The 18,206-nt window shown below is 40.9% G+C and overlaps 1 protein-coding gene across 5 annotated transcripts in view; it reads left to right on the top strand.

Annotated features, from left to right (window-relative positions):
- Nucleotides 1-18,206, top strand: part of GLI3 (GLI family zinc finger 3) — a 318,573-nt gene that overhangs the window by 169,147 nt on the left and 131,220 nt on the right. For all 5 annotated transcript variants that reach the window (XM_073550017.1, XM_073550020.1, XM_073550019.1 and 2 more), the window contains one exon: nucleotides 14,658-14,763. In XM_073550017.1, the coding sequence (XP_073406118.1) occupies nucleotides 14,658-14,763 (106 nt within the window). The remainder of the gene's footprint in view (nucleotides 1-14,657; nucleotides 14,764-18,206) is intronic.

The raw sequence follows: 18,206 nt of genomic DNA, 5'->3' as shown, positions 1-18,206 counted from the left end.
CACAGCGATACTCTTGACTTTCCATGCACGCTAGATTAAAGTTTGCTGCTGGTTGAATGATAGTTTGAGGGGAACCCGTCATCTGATTCATGTTACCTTAACAATTAGCAGCATGAATAAGAGCCTGGCCTAATGATTGAGATGAGTCTAGTCCACCACTGCCCGATTACTTTTCCTAGTACTACTCCAGATGATCAGCAGGACGCCTTCTATGGGAGAGACCCGTCAATCACCTCTAGCAGCACTTTCAAGAGCCAGTTTGGGGCGGCACCTGACTGGTTTTGTTTCTGGCTATGGTTTTTGGATGAATCTGGTACCTAAAAGTTCTTTGAACCATTGCCGCATTTCAAACAAAAGTATACCTGGCTGCAGTCTTGTAGCCGGGCTTTAATTCATGCTGCCGGATATAACAGGTTCCCTTAAATGAATGACTAATTTTAGTTGCTCAACCTGGTCATACATGCTCAGTGAAACTGGGCAAGGAACAAACCGTTTTTCGGGGAATATTCTTTAAATGAATGATTGTCCATATGTAGGGTTGCTGGGCCGGGCTGGGGGGTGGTCCCTCTGTATACCGTGCAGTGACGTACAGACACAAGCTGGAGGCAAGTTTTGGGTGCAACAGGTCCAAGTTTATTCTCTCTCTCACCGTCCGCCAGACGGCCTCACAGCACACCGCACTTCTCTTCACAGCTCTCCGGTTACAGAACACCTTGCGACACCGTACTTTCTCCGGGGACGTATATGTACGTACCTTCCCCTTTTACACTCTGTGATGCTTCTGACAGCTCCGTCACTGTGGCCGCCATAGGCCTGTGCACCAACAGTAATTTTACTGGTCAAACGTCGTTCCAAATACGGTGTCCTACACCGGGAGCCTCATCTATACAACGGTTTCTTAGCCCTAAGCTGATGTCAAGTCCTATGCTCACACGCCTCCCTGCCCTCTAATGTCAGTTCAAGGTACTGCACGTCACCTACACTTTCCTAGCTGTTTTCCCTTTTTAAATCTGACCAGTCAGTCCGTCAGGTCACCTTCCCTACACATAAGTGAAACAATATTTCTTTGAATGAAAGATCTTTCTTCCAACTTTCAGTAAAAAACAATCCTGTATGGCTGACCTTATTGTACATGAAGGAGGGCTGTCATCAGTCAGCTGATACTATGGTTTGTTCTTAAGGTTTACCTGAAGAAGGATGGTTTTAGTTGAAATCATTCATTTTCATCATCCTTCTGTAATGTGTATGAGGACTTTTAGAATGAGGATTGAGTGAAGCGGCTTATCAGGACCAAAACAGGAACAAAACAGACAATTAACAATACTAATAATAATAATAATTTTATTTCTATAGCGCCGACATATTCCGCAGCACTTTACATTTCAGAGGGGACTTGTACAGATGATAGACAATAATCACATAGATCATAACCGATACCAAGAGGAATGAGGGCCCTGCTCGCAAGCTTACAATCTATAAGGAAAAAAAAAAACTAACTGCATTAATGACCCTATAATAATTTTTTTTTTCCCCTGTCTTCAAGATCGCACCTACTCCTCTGCCTCCCTGAGAAGGGCAACATGCTCTTGGTGAGGTACAGTTCAGACGTGGTCGGTGACTGGGCAGCGAGCAGTAAACTACAGAATTAAAAATACCTCCTTACTAGGATTTTTACTAAGTAAATTGCAAAGTTACCGTACTTGTTTTGAAAAAGCACTTTGCAATGTTACCCTTTACGATGAGAAAGTTCTTTTAAATAACGTTTTATAGCCATAATTAACATTTATATATTTATACTTGCTTATATAGCGTCATCATATTCCACAAGCCTTTACAGACTAACTGTCCCCATTGGGGCTCACATCCTAAATTTCCTATCATGTTTTTGAGCTGAAGCTTCTGTTAAGCTGTGAAAATATTGACTATTTTAATATATTACAATTGATACTATTAATCAGTATGGAACCATTACATTTTTGTGTTTTCATGTGCACATACCGAAGTTTGAAGTATTTCAGTTAATAGGACAATCTGTTTGATGTAATTCTTGGGCCTGACCTTAAAACAGGCATCTTACATACCTTTATCATATGTGACCCACACAAGCATTAGTAAGTGCCCCGACAGACCCCTCTAATCCTTAAGTTGTAAGAAAGGGATATAAATCTTTTCAATTGAATTGAAAGCCTAGATTTAACAATTGATCTATGTGCACAAGATATGGATGTGCAATAGAAAACCACATATTAGTCAGGATGGTACTGCAAGCAGCAAGGCAAATATCAAAGAGCTAAAAGTTTAGAAATGTAATAAATCTTGCTGAGGAATGCAGATTGCAGGGGTTCTCACCTCCAACTCCATTTATATTTCAGATATATGGGAAAATACCACATGTTTGGGTTGTGTATGTCCAGAATTCAGGCTAGGGATTTCTTATAAAATGTACAGCTTCCTTACCCCCCACATTTGCTTCTGATATTTATAGCAGCAAAGATAAGCAGAGAAGTTCCACCACATGGGATACCTTAGCCATATGATGTTTACAGAATGCATTTGTATTTGCATTACATTTATTTAGTTTGTAATAGAAAGACCTTCTTGCGCCTCCATATCCTGTGATCTACAGATTCTAAACACTTATACCATTGCCTTGAGTACTGCTGTTGTTTCATGACTCCAGTTCTCACCATTTATGATGCCACATCTTCACAAATGTATTGCAATTCTTAACAGGGTTGTCCTTTTTTAGACTTTCCTCCATATGCTGATATAGTTATAAAGAAAAGCAAGCTAAGTATTATTTACCCTGCCTGGATCCGGACGCCAGATAATAATGGAATTTAGTCCTATTGAAATTAACAGAGCAAAAGTGTTAGTTTCGACTTATGGATGGCAATTGTCAATTGATTTGCATATAGTATTAAGCTATTAAAACAATTTGACCTTTTGATAATAGTCCAATTTGGGAAAATGTGGATCTACTGGACTGAGCTTGACATAGTATAAATTAGGAGATCTGGTCTTACTAACCAAAAAATAGGCTCTGTTAGCAACAGCCTCTATTCTATTCTAATTCTATTTTAGAATTTTGGATAACTAGAGAAGGAATACCTGTGAAGAATCAGACATCAAGGTTAGATTTCAGAAAGGTAGATTTTAAGGGACTCAGAAAGAGAATTGGAGGGATCCAATGGCTGGATATCCTTAAGGACAAAAATGTCCAGGAAGGATGGGATTCCTTGAAAAATGAGATTATCAAAGTACAATCGTTAACAATTCCAAAAAGAGGGAAGAATACAAAGCATTTAAAGAAACCAGGATGGATGAACACAGAACGTAAACACATGCTAAAAAGGAAGAAAGAAATGTTTATCAAATGGAAAGAGGGAGGCATATCTAAAGAAAAATATAATTCAGTCTGCCGAATCTGCAGGGCACAAATCAGATTATCTAAAGCTGACAATGAATTAAGGCTTGCAAGAGATGTCAGTGGCAATAAAAAAGATTTTTGGGGATATGTCAAAAGTAAAAGAAAAGTCAAAGATCCTATAGGATTTTTACAGGATGAAAATGATGAAATGGTTAGAAAGGACGTTGAGAAGGCCGAACTTTTAAATTCCTATTTTGCATCTGTTTTCTCTCAAAAAGGAAATGTAACATCAACTGATCTTCACTGTCCTATTAAAGGAATAGAAGAATCCAGGATATCTATAAACAGAAAGATAGTGAGGAAACACTTAGCTACCATACATGAATTCAAGTCTCCAGGTCCAGATAAATTACACCCCAGAGTATTGAAGGAGATAGCAGAAGAAATTTTTGAACCACTCTCCATAATCTTTGAAAATTCTTGGAGATCAGGAGAAGTCCCAGAAGACTGGAGAAGAGCAAATGTTGTTCCTATCTTCAAAAAGGGGAAGAAGGTGGACCCAGGGAACTATAGGCTGGTGAGTCTGACTTCTATACCAGGAAAGATCTTTGACCAAATTATTAAACAACATGTATGTCAGTACCTGGATAAGAATGAAGTGATTAACCAGAGTCAGCATGGGTTTGTAACTAATAAGACATGTCAAACTAACTTAATTTCCTTCAGAATCACTGACTGGGTGGATCAGGGAAATGCTATAGATATAGTATATCTTGACTTCAGCAAAGCATTTGACAAATTATCTCACACCATCCTTATTGAAAAAATGACTAAGTATGGAATGGACAAGGCAACTGTTAGATGGATTCATAACTGACTTAGTGATCGGACCCAAAGAGTGGTCGTAAATGGCTGCACATCCAGTAGGAAGAATGTCTCAAGTGGGGTACCACAGGGCTCTGTCTTGGGCCCTGTGTTGTTCAACATCTTTATCAATGATTTTGATGAAAGTATTGGGGGCAAACTGATTAAATTTGCTGATGACACAAAGTTAGGAGGGATAGCTGATACTAGAGAAGAGAGAGAGAGGATTCAAAACAATATAAATAAACTGGCACAATGGGCAGCAACTAACAGAATGGTTTTTAACAGGGAAAAATGCAAAGTACTACATTTGTTCAATAAAAATAAAAAAAGCATATACAGAATGGGAGGAATAGGGCTAAGCTGCAACACTTGTGAAAAAGACTTGGGTAGACTAATAGATCGCAGACTGAACATGAGTTAACAGTGTGATGCAGCAGCAAAAAAGGCAAATGCAATTCTAGGATTTATTAACAGAAGCATACAGTCTAGATCACATGAAGTTGTTATTGCCCTCTACTCCTCTTTGGTCAGACCTCATCTGGAATAATGTGTCCAGTTTTGGGCACCACATTTTAAAAAACAGACATCAACAAACTGTAGCAAGTTCAGAGAAGAGTGACCAGAATAATGTCCGGTCTGCAAACCATGTCCTGTGAGTAACCGTTACAGGATTTGGGAATGTTTAGCTTGCAAAAAAAAGACTGAGAGGAGACTTAATAGCTGTCTACAAAAATCTCAAGGGCTGTCACATTGTAGAAGGATCATCTTTATTCTCATTTGCACAAAGAAAGACTAGAAGCAATGGAATGAAACTGAATGGGAGGAGACACAGATTACATATTAGAAAAAAACTTTTTGACAGTTAGTGTGATCAATGAGTGGAACAGGCTGCCACGAGAGGTCGTGAGTTCTCCTTCAATGGAAGTCTTCAAAAAGAGGCTGGACAGACATCTCTCTGGGATGATTTAGTGAATCCTACTTTGAGCAGGGGGTTGGACCAGATGACCCAGGAGGTCCCTTCCATCTCTACCATTCTATGATTCTATATATGACTGGGATCATAAAATCACATTCCCAAGTGACACATGTCAGGGTCAAGACAGAATTCTTTCTCAATAATAGACAGTTAAGACAGACACAAATGGGTGGATTTGCCTAACAATACAGAACAGAACTCTCAACAAATGGACCTTACTGCTCATAGTTTCATATAAACAGCAAAGCATCGCAACGCATGAGGACATCGCCACTTAAAAAAAAAAAGCTGTACTAGTCTGTTGGATGTGTTCTGACTACTGTACTTGCTGACCCCTATGTTTACTTAAAGAGGTTGTCCGGTCTAAAATGAAAATTCTGCAGTCACTCTATGTGACTGCAGACTTATGATACCCCCCAGCGATTGCACTATGCACTGTGAAGATTTGCCGGTTTCTGAGCTGGGAACGGTGGTGATGTATTTGCTATACATACTCCCAAGAAGACACCATCTAGAGGCCCCAACATTGCTCTATGCAAGTGTATGGAACGAGGCTGTACCCACTAGAAGGCCGCACCCTCGCTCTATACACTTTAGACTTTACAATCCCTTTAAGTTTATTCTTTCCTCTTAAATTTTGGCACTTTTTTGGAAGACGCATCTTATATATGATACGCCTTATATTTATTACAGTTTGATATTTCTATATGCTTATTTGTTGTTTGGATTCCCGTTATTGCACTTTCTTACATCCTCTATGTGGAGCTCACAGGGTCAGTTTTCTGTTTGTTGTTATTTGGATACTATGACCATCGATAACAGGCTGACATTATGGATCACTGGCATATCATGGAAATACTCATAGTATAAATTGAACTTGAAGGTCCTCTTACATGATGCAAATATACTGTATGTGTCACTGTTAACATTGAACTTAACAAATAAAAATATTTTTGCGGAATCCTCACAATAATACAGTTCTTTCGTCACCTTATTTATTGGTTGTCTTTTATAGTTTATACAGTATGTGTTAATTCTTTCATTATAGTTGGTTTTGCCCACTTTTTTTCTGCCACTTAGTGGCTAGGAGAAGAACTCAGACCACCAGAAGAGAAGCGTGACACCTTTACCGTGGTCTAGCTTTAAGAACTGCTGTAGTAGAAGAAAAAAATGGGGTTTGTTACATCCTCAGTTTACAGTAAATTGAAAGGCTTCATAGAGTCTTGATGGCACAGAAAGAGAAGGGTAACATTGTGGCAATGAAGATGTGTTTTATACTGTCATGGAACACATTAATATAGTATATAAAGATTCTTGTTGTGTTAATAAATGTTGTTAAAGGGATTGGGCCGGGGAGAGAAAAACTTGGCTATTACCAGGTTAGCCCTGTTAACTTCAGTGGACCAGACACAACCCAATACTGTTGGGAAGAAAGCAGCCATGTTTTTCTATATCTAGACAGTCCACTGTAGTAATCGTTTTGTGAAACTAATAGAAATAAAAGCATGAAATTCCCTTCCACTTGTTGGATTGAAAGTGTTACAGGAGTTTTAGCCTTCAGTTTTGGATAATTTTTGGGCGACAGTGGATGATTTTCTGTTTTACATATGGAAGCTATTCCTTGTGTTGCCTAATCATTTCGAGTTCTCGCAGCCCTTTTTTGCTATAAAGTAATCAAACTTAAAAGTCAATTATAAGAGGAAACCGGGTCTGATAACCTTAGCGGATTATCATTATGTCACACGTTGGGGCCAAGTGGAGTGTAAGCAAACAGACCTTTGAAGAACGCTTTAACATGTTTGGTGTGGAGCGCTAAGGACTGGAGACTGTTTACACAGCACAAAAGGCTTCCCTGCCTGCCCCCCTCTTCTGAAGCGCTCGTATTCTGCTGCTTGCAGTTTGCCTTCCTAATGACACCAAGCTGTTTGTTTGAAATATGTCGCAGAGCATATATAAAGAGCGTATATAAAGAGCGGCTACTTTAAACATTGATCTCATTCAAATAAACCATGTGCCTGAGCGGTGAGAAGTGGTGGAAAGCTTCTGGCCCAGCCTTACCTTCCCAGAGCGGATGCACACGACCAAAGCGAGAGCATGCCATGTACCCCGCAATTAGACTATTAGGCCTCCTAATTAAATTATACGTTAAGCCAATACTTTAGTCTTTCTTGCATTTAAAGGCACACAACTTCACTGCACATAACTTTATTTACACATTGTCATATTGTTGGAAGAGTGAAAAATCCCTTATTTAAGTAGAACCCTGACAAGTATTTTACTCTACGGAAGAAAAAAAAATGTATAAAGAATGCAGGGGCTGGGATCTGCTTAATGTCCTGTCAGATAGGGGATTAAGAATATGAAGGAAGGAATTTATCCTGAAAGAATAGAGGGAGTTTGAGGTGCAGCTGCCAAGAAGAAAGTCGTGTGAGAAAGATGGAAGAAAATACAACAATTAACTATTTAATTACCATGAGACACGGGAAAGAACATTTTTCAAGAGCTTCTTTACTCATAGAACTTGCAAGTACTGCTCCCACTAAAGCGAAAAGAGTTTTGAAAAGCAACAGGTAAATGAATAAATAAATGCTTACACAAGCGTGATCGCCAGGGAAAAGGTTATACTTATTGATTTAATCTTCTTGCCAATTTGTATTTTTTCTGAAATGTCATTTTTAAGAGATTAGTAAAATATCGTATCATTTGGACTTTGGGTCATACACTCAAAAATGTTCAACACTCAGTTGTATTGATACCGAGCATACAAAGATTCGAGATCTATAGATATTCATTGTAAATTATGTAACCTTTTAAAATATATACTGCTATATATTCAGTCTAATAAACCTTTAGCATCACTGATTTAGAGAGTTCTGCTTACAGATTTTAAAAGAAAATGATGCTTCATTTCTAAAAAGGTTTGTCCATTAAAGGGGTTGTCCGGGCTTTTCGCATAATCTCAGTGCATATCTGGGCTGCAGAATGCTGACAATAAGTAATTTACCTTCTGTGGCCAGTTTTCAGGGTTTGCTAGACATCAGCTCTTGCTTGTAATAAAAACGTCCAGGGGTGTGTGTTCAGGCATTGAAATGAGAACTGGTCGTTTCCTCCTACTCTACTAAAAACATGCCCTCTATAGCAACAACCCCACCCTCCATAGCAACAGGCCCACCCTGTCCACATGAGCAAGCCCTCCTCACACAGTAACAAATCCTCCCCCTCTAGCAGCCTCAGTGCAGAGAGCAGGACCACCCAGCTGCTCCTCCCCCAGACACACACTGAACAGTGATGTATGGAAAGTGAAACTATTGGGGAGGAAACGACCAGTTCTTATTTCAATGCCAGAACACACCCCCCCTGGACGTTTTTCTTATAAGCAAGAGATGATATCTAGCAAACGCTGCAAACTGGTGACAGAAGGTAAATTACTTATTGTCAGCATTCTGCAGCCCAGATATGCACTGAGATTATGTGAAAAGCCCGGACAACCCCTTTAAGGCTTCTCAGATCTACTTCCTCTATTAGAACATGCTGACATCATAAAGAAGGGGTTTCCCTGCTCAGAAGACCACTGATGAGTGAGGGTTAGAGGGCTCTAAATTACGATTTCTGCTCTGGTAAACTTATTACTGCCTAGCATTAAATAGTCACATAAATACTACAAGACCGGGCGAACGTCCCCCAAGCAACAACAAGTGATTGTCACAGTGTGACTGGCCCAGTGTGACACAACAAAACAATTGGTTGGTCACAAAAAACACAGCAACTCAACGCCGATGGAATAGGGGAGAGGAAGGCCCTGACAAAAGGGAACCAGGGACTGTCACCTCCTGAGCTCCAACCTGAGCCTGTCCCTGCTCTCACCTATCACCCACCCTATGTAGGTCCTTATCCCTGCCGACGTCAGGATACCTCCTCCATAAACTGTCACCTTAAACTGCCCTTGCTGGTGCACTAGCCGGCATAGGGCTCTAGCCTAGCCACTAATGATTGTAAGAAACACGGGGAGAGGAACAGACACAGAAGGGACGAGGTAACAAAAATACAGCACTTAGCTTATATACACCGCTACAAACTCTACACCACAGATGGCACAACAACAGGACTCCAATACACCAAACTTGGCTGAACACCAGAGAGCTGCTTCTGCTTGGTTAGTATCAAGAAAGGACCTGTATCACCAACAGTCAGCTGATGCATCAGGTGACCTTTTGAAAGATGGTGGGAGTGGTCACCACCATCATCAGCAAACTCAGCAGCAATGCAATTACACCAGCAGGCCACCAGGGGAAAAAACTGAAATTAACCCCCAATGGCCTGAAAGGAAAAAAGTTTTAATATGAAAGCCAGATCTGCCACAGATCCAAAAATGGATCGTGACAGTGATTCCTGGAAATGCACAATTGGTAGAGAAAGGTTGAACTTGATGGACCTAGGTCTTTTTTCAACCTATGTAACTGTGAAAGTACCTATGATAATGGGCTAATTGCTAGGATAGCCAGTTCTTGGAAGGAGGTTACCCTGATGAGATCACACCTTTAATTATAGCGCACCTTAAAAAAAAACTTGTATTATCTCCCTGTAGCAAACAGTGGGGGCCAGACTCAATAAATACAGTCACCTTGACTTTAGTTCAAAGACAGTAGAGTCAACGTGTACAATATGTGTGTGTGTGTGTGTGTGTGTGTCTGTGTGAACAACTTGTAATCTGTGAAATGGAGAACTACATATACGTCAACTCTTAACATTTCTTTAATTTTGTTAACAACACCAATTTCTCAGCATACAAATGCAATGCAATATCATAAAATGCCAACAAAACAGTCTAAAGACAGAACACATCACTGCCATTGTCTGGACACATAACATACATAGTTGATCTCGCAACACAGTATCACCAAATTATGTTTTTTTTTCCGAGCTGGTCATCTCAAGGTATGTCGAAGAAAGAGATAAGACACATCTTGTCTAGTTTTATAAGGTAGAGAAAATTCTACAAACCATTTATTTTGCACTTTCTAAAAAAAAAAAAAAAAAATAAAAAATATCTAAATTGGCAGGTCTAGTGGTTTTCATTGGACACATGCTTTGGGCCATTTGACAGCGTAAATTAATATTTTCTCGTCGATTAATGTGACATGTATACATTTATCTAGGGACTGTAAATCAAAATGGAATCCCAAAAATGAGTACGGTAAATTACTAGTTAGCATCCAGCTTGTTTCAATCCCTTCCAAATTTAATACATGTCCCATATATCCCCTTTAACATCTTGGAAAAGTAAAGCAAAAACAAGATTAACATGATTTACAGACCTATGTGTTCATATAGTACAGCTTATTTATGAACCCAATGATTTTTCCCCCAATGACTCTGAAATGCTTTGTATTTCCTACATGGCTTCTGAGAATATTCTACCTGGCATGAGGGGGAAAGCTGTGCATGGGATTACCGGTGGCTCGCCATGCGCTGGCTTCTTACAGTCCATTATGCAGTGCTTAGCAGCTGTTTTTTGGAACATCAGTCAGGAAATTGTATGATAAATTGGAGGTAGCCGGGTCCGCAGGCGCTTCACTCTGCTTCAGCAGTTTTAGCTTGACTTTAGAGAGGTTGTCGTGTGATATTCTGTCAAGGGGGTAACATCAGGAGATTGATCACATACACTAACATTTTTCACATGTATTTGAGATATGACGGGCAGCAGCTGTTCTATTCATGTGTAAATAATAAGCCATGAGCTGGATAATTGTATCAGATGCCCAATGTTTTATGCAGCAGTGTATTAGGCCTGCAGAGATAGCGGCTTCTGAATGATTTACGCTTTCTGCAAAGACTAACACAACTAGTTTCGTATATCTGTAGAAGAACTTTTAGAGACTTGTAATCCTGCCCACTCAAGTGGAATCATTTCTTATCAATGACTCAATATTGATTATATAAAGGAATCGGATAGAAGGAAATAAATGTTTATATTACCCCAGTTGTGCCACTAATGTCACTAGTGACGTAACTTGAAGTCTGTGGGCCCCAATGTAGAATTTCCCACAGGGCCCCCCAACAATCAGACGTCCACCAAGGGAACATGACATTTACCTCTAGAATGTATTATTTGCTCTTTATCTGCCTCCTTTTACCCTTTTAATATCCCTAAATGTTAAATGAATATGTTTAAGCCCTTCACCCCAGGCCATTTTACATTTTTCGGTTTTTGCTTTTTCCTCCCCTTCGTTCAAGAGCCATAGCTTGTTTATATTTTTGTCAGCATAGCCGTATGAGGACTTGTTTTTTTTGCAAGACAAGTTGTACTTTTACCATACAGTGTACTGAAAAACAGGAAAAAAATTCCTCAGATGAGGGAATACATGTGAGGGAATGCATGCTTGTCTGCACCTGTTGTAAAGAGAACCGGTCAGCACAATTTTGAAATGTAGCGAAAATACATGGCTGTAATGACGCTATAATACTGATTACATTAGCTTTATTATTATTTAGTTAAGAAATCTGCTTTGTTGTTCTGTAATCAGCTTTTGAAGTTTTCTCCTTAGGTCTTCTCCTCCCTGTCTGCGATTTCCTGTCCATCTACCTGCCTACTGTCTTTGAAGGACTGGTCATTGCTGATAATTCAGACAGAGGAGGCAGTTCATTCACAGACTGGAGGCTAATGGAGGGGCTGGGGAATCACAGACTGGAGGCTGATGTAGGGGCCAAGAAATTCCAGACCGGAGGAAGGTGAAGGGGCTGGAGCGTCACAGATTGCAGGATGGGGAAGGGGCTGAGGAATCACTGACCGGACGCAGGTGAAAGAATCGGGGAATCACAGACTAGAGTAAGGAGGAGGGGCCGATGAATCACAGGCCGGAAGAAGGCAAAGGAGCTGGGGAGTCACAGACCGGAGGCTGGTGGAGGGGCTGGGGAATCAAAGATCAGAGGCTGGTGGAGGGGCCGAGGAATCACAGACCGAACGCAGGGGGAGAGGCCGGGGAATCACAAACTAGAGTAAGGCGGAGATGCCGATGAATCACAGACCGAACGCAGGCGGAGAGGCCGGGGAATCACAGACTGGAGGCTGGCGGAGGTGCTGGGGAATCACAGACAGGGAGGGGAAGACCCAGCATACAGTCCGGGCCCTGTGCACCGAAATCTAATTAGCAGAAAACTTATAATGGTAATTGAAGAAGAACCACAAGGTGGATTTCTTTACCAAAGGAAGAATATACGGTAATCAGCATTTGCAAAATCATACTGACAGGTTTTCTGTAAAAACAATCATTAATCATCCATGCCCCACCTGCCTGCGGGCAGCCGACTTGTCTGAGACCGCTGTCGATCTATTTGGGGCACGCCCACAGCAGTGTGACTGACATGGGTAATACAGACATAATGAATTTCACATGTTTGGTCAGTGTGTCAGGTTTTACCTTCAGTGTTTCATCAGTGATTTTCACTTATACAAAAATAAAGAAAAACCAAATGCAAAGCTTCTCCTATTTATTGCAATGTTAATCACAGACAGCATCATTCGGTGTGCTATCCGTAGGCTGTCCATGATTTTTACAGAACCACAGACTTCTTTGGTTGCTTTTCATTTGTGATGCCGATAGAAAATGAGGATGTCTCTTGATTTTTTTTTTTTTTTGCTGACACACAGTCCACAAGAAAAGCATATATCCGTGTATATCACCATAGACTATAATAAGTACGCGTTCCGTCCATAAATACCCTGGATAGAACATGTAACTGAAAAATGGATGTCTGTATGAGGCCTTAGTTACTAATCATCAGCAGACCATAGGTAGTAGGATGGTAAACAGAGACGAGGGAGGGGATGTTCGGTGGTGCAGCACTTTACAGACCTTTTTGGTTCAATGAAATAAGTTTATTTTGTACTTTGCAAACAGCAAAACTGGGAAAGAAAGAAAGCGCAGTAGGGCCTTAACTGATAACAAAAAGGTGGCAAGGAAAAGGCTCCACTCATCTTATATAGTTACTACAGAGCAACATAAAACTGGCATGAAATAGATATCAGCTGCTTCAAGGACATCGGTCAGCAGAAGAACCAAACTGCAAAACAATCAGGAGGGAGATGTCTCTCCTGAGCTGCTGCTGATGAATCCACAATGGTTTCCAGCGGATAAAAATGTACTGATTAAATAGGTTTACAGGGTCAGCGCGTTTTGAGGTCGCACAGGACCTCTTCACCAGGACAGAAATCGCTGGTCCGGGGCTAGCAGCGGATACTGCGTCCAGGTCCATACGCCCAGGCACTACACCTGCACGTGTTCATGTAACCTGATCTACTGATACAAGACTGTTAAAGCGTCTCAGGCATTAACCTCTTAGGATTATAAGAAATTTATTTTTTTCTCTAACATTAATTGGTTCAAGTATCAAAAGATATTAACCCATACCCACCAGGCATAAACTCTTACAGGCATAAAGCCCCTAGAGACTTAAGCTCCATTGCCTGTTCCAATTTCTTCAGGATTCACCAGAGCACTACACGTGTTATAGACAGTTGGTCATTGCAGTAACCTCCAAAATCACTGCCTTGTAATAGGATCATATATAATTCTCCACTTTTAACTTCATCATCTGCAGCAGTCGGCAGACTGACGAAGGCCAATTGTAGGCTGAAACGTCCTTTGTGACTGCCACAATAAAAACTTATTTTCAAAAAGGATCATTCAGTTGAGTGCCAAGTTACTTTATTATTCACTTGGGTCTGGGTAACCTACTTGTGCACCTTGTAGTAGTGCCACGCTATACTTTACACAGAAATCCCTGATCTTTCCTGACTAAGAGGTCCTGCGCAACCTCAAAACGTGCTGACCCTGTAAACCTGTTTAATACATTTTTGTCCGTTGGAAACCATTGTGGATTTATCAGCAGCAGCTCAGGAGTGCTATCTCCCTCCAGATTGCTTTATATTGTACTTTGCAGCACATGGACAACCAGTGCAATCAGTGGCACAAGGTAAAGTCATCAGTGTAGGTGCTGGACAGAAATATGAGCCTCTCTGTAGCATTCAGAATGGATTAGAGAGGGAAAAGAATAGTCAGGAAGACAGATTGGTAGTGAGTTGTTACTTAGCTGAGCACTTGCTTTTCACACAGATTTCAGCTGATGTGGCGGCTTCTAGTAATTAGTTGCTGTAATGTCCACAAGTGGCCCACATGGTTCTTGGACCTAGTGTGCCACAGGGCTGGTCCTGCCTAGTGAGGGGCTTAGCTAAGCAGCTACCTGATGTTCACTGGAGCTCCTGATGGTGGAGACAGACTGAGCAGCACATGCTATTAAAATGGCTAGAAGAAAAGGTATCCTTGTGGAAGCACACAAGGAATTTTTTTTTTTTTTTGCCCATTCAAGGTCTGTCATTATATTTGTCTTTCAATCATATTTTTATTTGATTTCAACATTGCTGATATGATGTTTTCTTCTTTATAGATCCTCCTCATCTGTTCCCTGCTTTTCACCCCCCTGTACCAATTGATGCAAGACATCATGAAGGACGTTATCACTATGAACCTTCTCCTATTCCCCCACTACACGTGTAAGTACATTCACAACGACATAACAATGTTACCATGCATATTTTAGCATGTATTCTTCAGATGACCAACTTCTGTACCTGTGATGATCCCCATTCTGTTAAAAGCTGTAATACAAGCATATGTGTTATTTACGAGCATCAGCAGATACCATCTTACAATCTAAGGGTACCGTTACACTTAGCGATGCACCAGCGATCCCGACAACGTTATGGATCGCTGGTGCAGCGCTAAGTGGTCGCTAGTGAGCTGCCACACAGGCAGATCTCACCAGCGACATCGCTGGGGTCGGGGGTCGCTACTTACCTGTCAGACACGGCGATCCTGACGTCCTCCCGCCCGCGTCCACGGACGTTCTCGCGCGACCAGCGATGAGCAGCGGGGGAGCCGGTCGGAGGTAAGTATCAGACATAGCGATATCACTAGCAATATCGCTGCTATGTCACAAAATTGGTGACATTACAGCGATATTGCTAGCGATATCGCTAGGTGTAACGGGCTCCTAACAGATCACTAGGACCCCTTGCTCTTGACTCTCTTATCAGTAATTTTAGTATGACTTGTTTTTAAACCTAATGTAAATTTACTTTGCAGCATCTCCCTTATTATTTATTATGCATTACTTTTATAGCGTTATCTTATTATGTGGCACTTTACAGACATTATCTTTGCTGTCCCCAATGAGGCTCACAATCTAAATTCCCTATCAGTATGTCTTTGAAGTGTGTGCGGAAACGGGAGAACCCAGAGGAAAACCATGCAAACACGGGGAGAACATGCAAACTCCTTACAGATGTCCTTGGTGGGATTTGAACCCAAGACCCAGCACTGCAAGGCTGCAATGTTAACCACTAAGCCAGCGTGCTGACATTGGGGTCCGATGGACAACATCTGTATGGAATCTTCATATTCTCCTCCATGGTGGTGTGGGTTTCCTCCCACACTTCAAAGAAATATAGATAGAAAATAGAGATTACGAGCCCCATTTGGGACCATGATGACAATGTGAAGACTTTCAATTAAAAACAGACTTGAAGAGGTTGAGATATCTTACTCACTATTATTCCAGCGCTTTACTGACATCATCACTGTCCCCATTGTGTTTTACAATCTGAACCCCCTTTCAATATGTTTTTGGGGTGTGGGAGGAAACCAAACATCTTCCTGATCTTGTCCATGGTGGAAGTTAAACCCAGCACCTCAGAGCTGCAAGACTTCAGTGCTAACTACTGAGCCACCAGCTGACCAACACATCAAAAATAACCCATTAAGGCAGCTATTGATTACATCTGATGAAGAAGAGCAACTTTCTGCAGCAGATCTCGCCCTCTGCAGCAGCTCTTCCCCACGGTCCTTATGTTCTATATAACATCATGGGAGTGGGCTGCTCTGAAGACTGGCAAAGAGCCAAGGACTACTTATATCCTACTGGAGCTTATAGACAGAATTTGCTCAGTTACGACATCCTCTAAATGTAAATATGTATTGATTATTCTTCAACCTATTTTACAAGGAGTCAGTAAAAGTTGTGCATCTATTGACATCATCAGTGATTCCCTCCCAGTCATTTCTTACTTACACATGGCTAGCAGGCTCCCGGGATTTGTTCTTGTTATATTCCATCTTTGCAGCCTTTACTCACTCTGTAATTATGTCTGCGAAGAAGATGAATGAGGTTCTTCCTAAACAAGTCCTCCTCTGTGAGTAGAATTAATTGATATTAACACTTCTAACTACCGCTGAAGTACACATCTAATGATGTTTGCTTTAGTCTCGCCATCACTGGGCTGCACTAGCGGAGTAAATTTGCCAGAAGGAAAGTAATAGATCTGTGTCATAATTTCCTTTTTATTGCGTTCTTTACAATGTGTGTAGTGTATGATATCTGGAAAGCTATTACATATAGAAACAAGCGTAACCCAGTGACGATTTATATAAATTGTCTTGTAAACCTGTGAAAAATCTTGATATTTCATAACTGATACATGATAATTGATGTTGAGAATAGAACAAAATATTTAAAATCTGACTAAATGCAGAGACTGATGTATTTAAGGGGGTTCTCCACTTCTAAGACAATCTCTTCTTGATCTAAATGTTTGGAGCCAATAAAAGCCCTATACTCACCTCTCATGCCGGCGCCGTTCCAGTGGTGTAGGCACTCACGTTCTCGGGGCCCCAGTGCGGTTTCTACCCAGAAACTCTGCAGTGTTTCATAAAAAAACATAGTTGAAAACAGGGCTGGGGATGAGATGAGTAGTCACAGAGGTAGGTCCCTTGACGACCTTTCCCCGCCCGCTCAGCTAGACTGACAGGTCTCTCCCTATGTGTGTATTTATAGATGCCTGTCAATCTAACGGAATGAGTGGGGAAAAGCTGTCAGTGGTATACCTTTGTGTTGTGGCTAGCTACCTCGACCCTGACCCCAGTTTTCCCAGTGATTTGATTAAAACTGCAGCAAGCAACCAAGTAAGTGACACATTGCTGGAATCAGGGTCTCTGCCCCTATATCATGGTGCTCTCAGATGGGTTAGCAAAAATCTGGTGATAATTTCCCTTTAGTAGCAGCTATATAACTATTTATATACAGTATCATTTTTTTTAATACTTCCAGTGAGCAAGGATTTATTGGACAATGGTTGAAATATCAATGTTACTGCATATCTCGCACAACTATGAACTGAGAGCCTGCTGGTGCAGAACTTTCTTAGTCAAATAGAGGTTGATTTGAGTATTGTGAAGAATGGCGATTTCTCATTTGTTTTTCATTACTATGTTCTCCCTGCATGATGCGGCTGCGCTCCAGCTGCCGCTCTTAGACTACCAAGCACGTATTAAGGCTTCATCACAAAAGAGTAGATTAAATTAAAATCTCATAACATGAAATATGCTCCATATTAACTGGATGACAACTCATTTGCCTCTGAATGTGCAGGGAAATCACAAATTAACCTGTCTTTGTTTTCCAGCCGTAGTAGTTGAATAGTCTGATCATTTCAATTATACAGATGATAATAAGCCCTAATCCATAGAAATGTAGAATGTGACATAAAAATAAAAAGGAAGGGAGATGATTTTTGTAGCGCAGTTTGCTCTGGAATGCCAATGACAAAGCCGGCTCATACTGCCTTGGACTCTATAGTTGGTGGATCTGGCCTGTAATGTATCATGGGTTGTCTTGCTATAGCACATTTATGCCTTTTACTAGCAGTTACCTGATATTACCTGATTATGGTGTAAAATATCGGGAAATATGCTGGTGAACGATCATCTGCTGAACCTCATGTGTTTTCTTCCATTTTGCCTGTTACATCTCTGGAAACTGTCTGAAATGTTCAGCGGTTTGGACCAAAGGACAAACCGTCTTTCTAGAAATGCTCTTTTCAGGGTGTTTTACCTCTTATCGCAAATATTAGATTAAATCTCCCTATTTGTCATCAAATTT

The sequence above is a fragment of the Dendrobates tinctorius genome, unplaced genomic scaffold, assembly GCF_039654945.1.
Source record: "Dendrobates tinctorius isolate UK_male_01 unplaced genomic scaffold, ASM3965494v1 ptg000162l, whole genome shotgun sequence".
In the NCBI taxonomy this organism is placed as follows: domain Eukaryota; kingdom Metazoa; phylum Chordata; class Amphibia; order Anura; family Dendrobatidae; genus Dendrobates; species Dendrobates tinctorius.
This window is presented reverse-complemented; position numbering and strand designations above follow the sequence as displayed.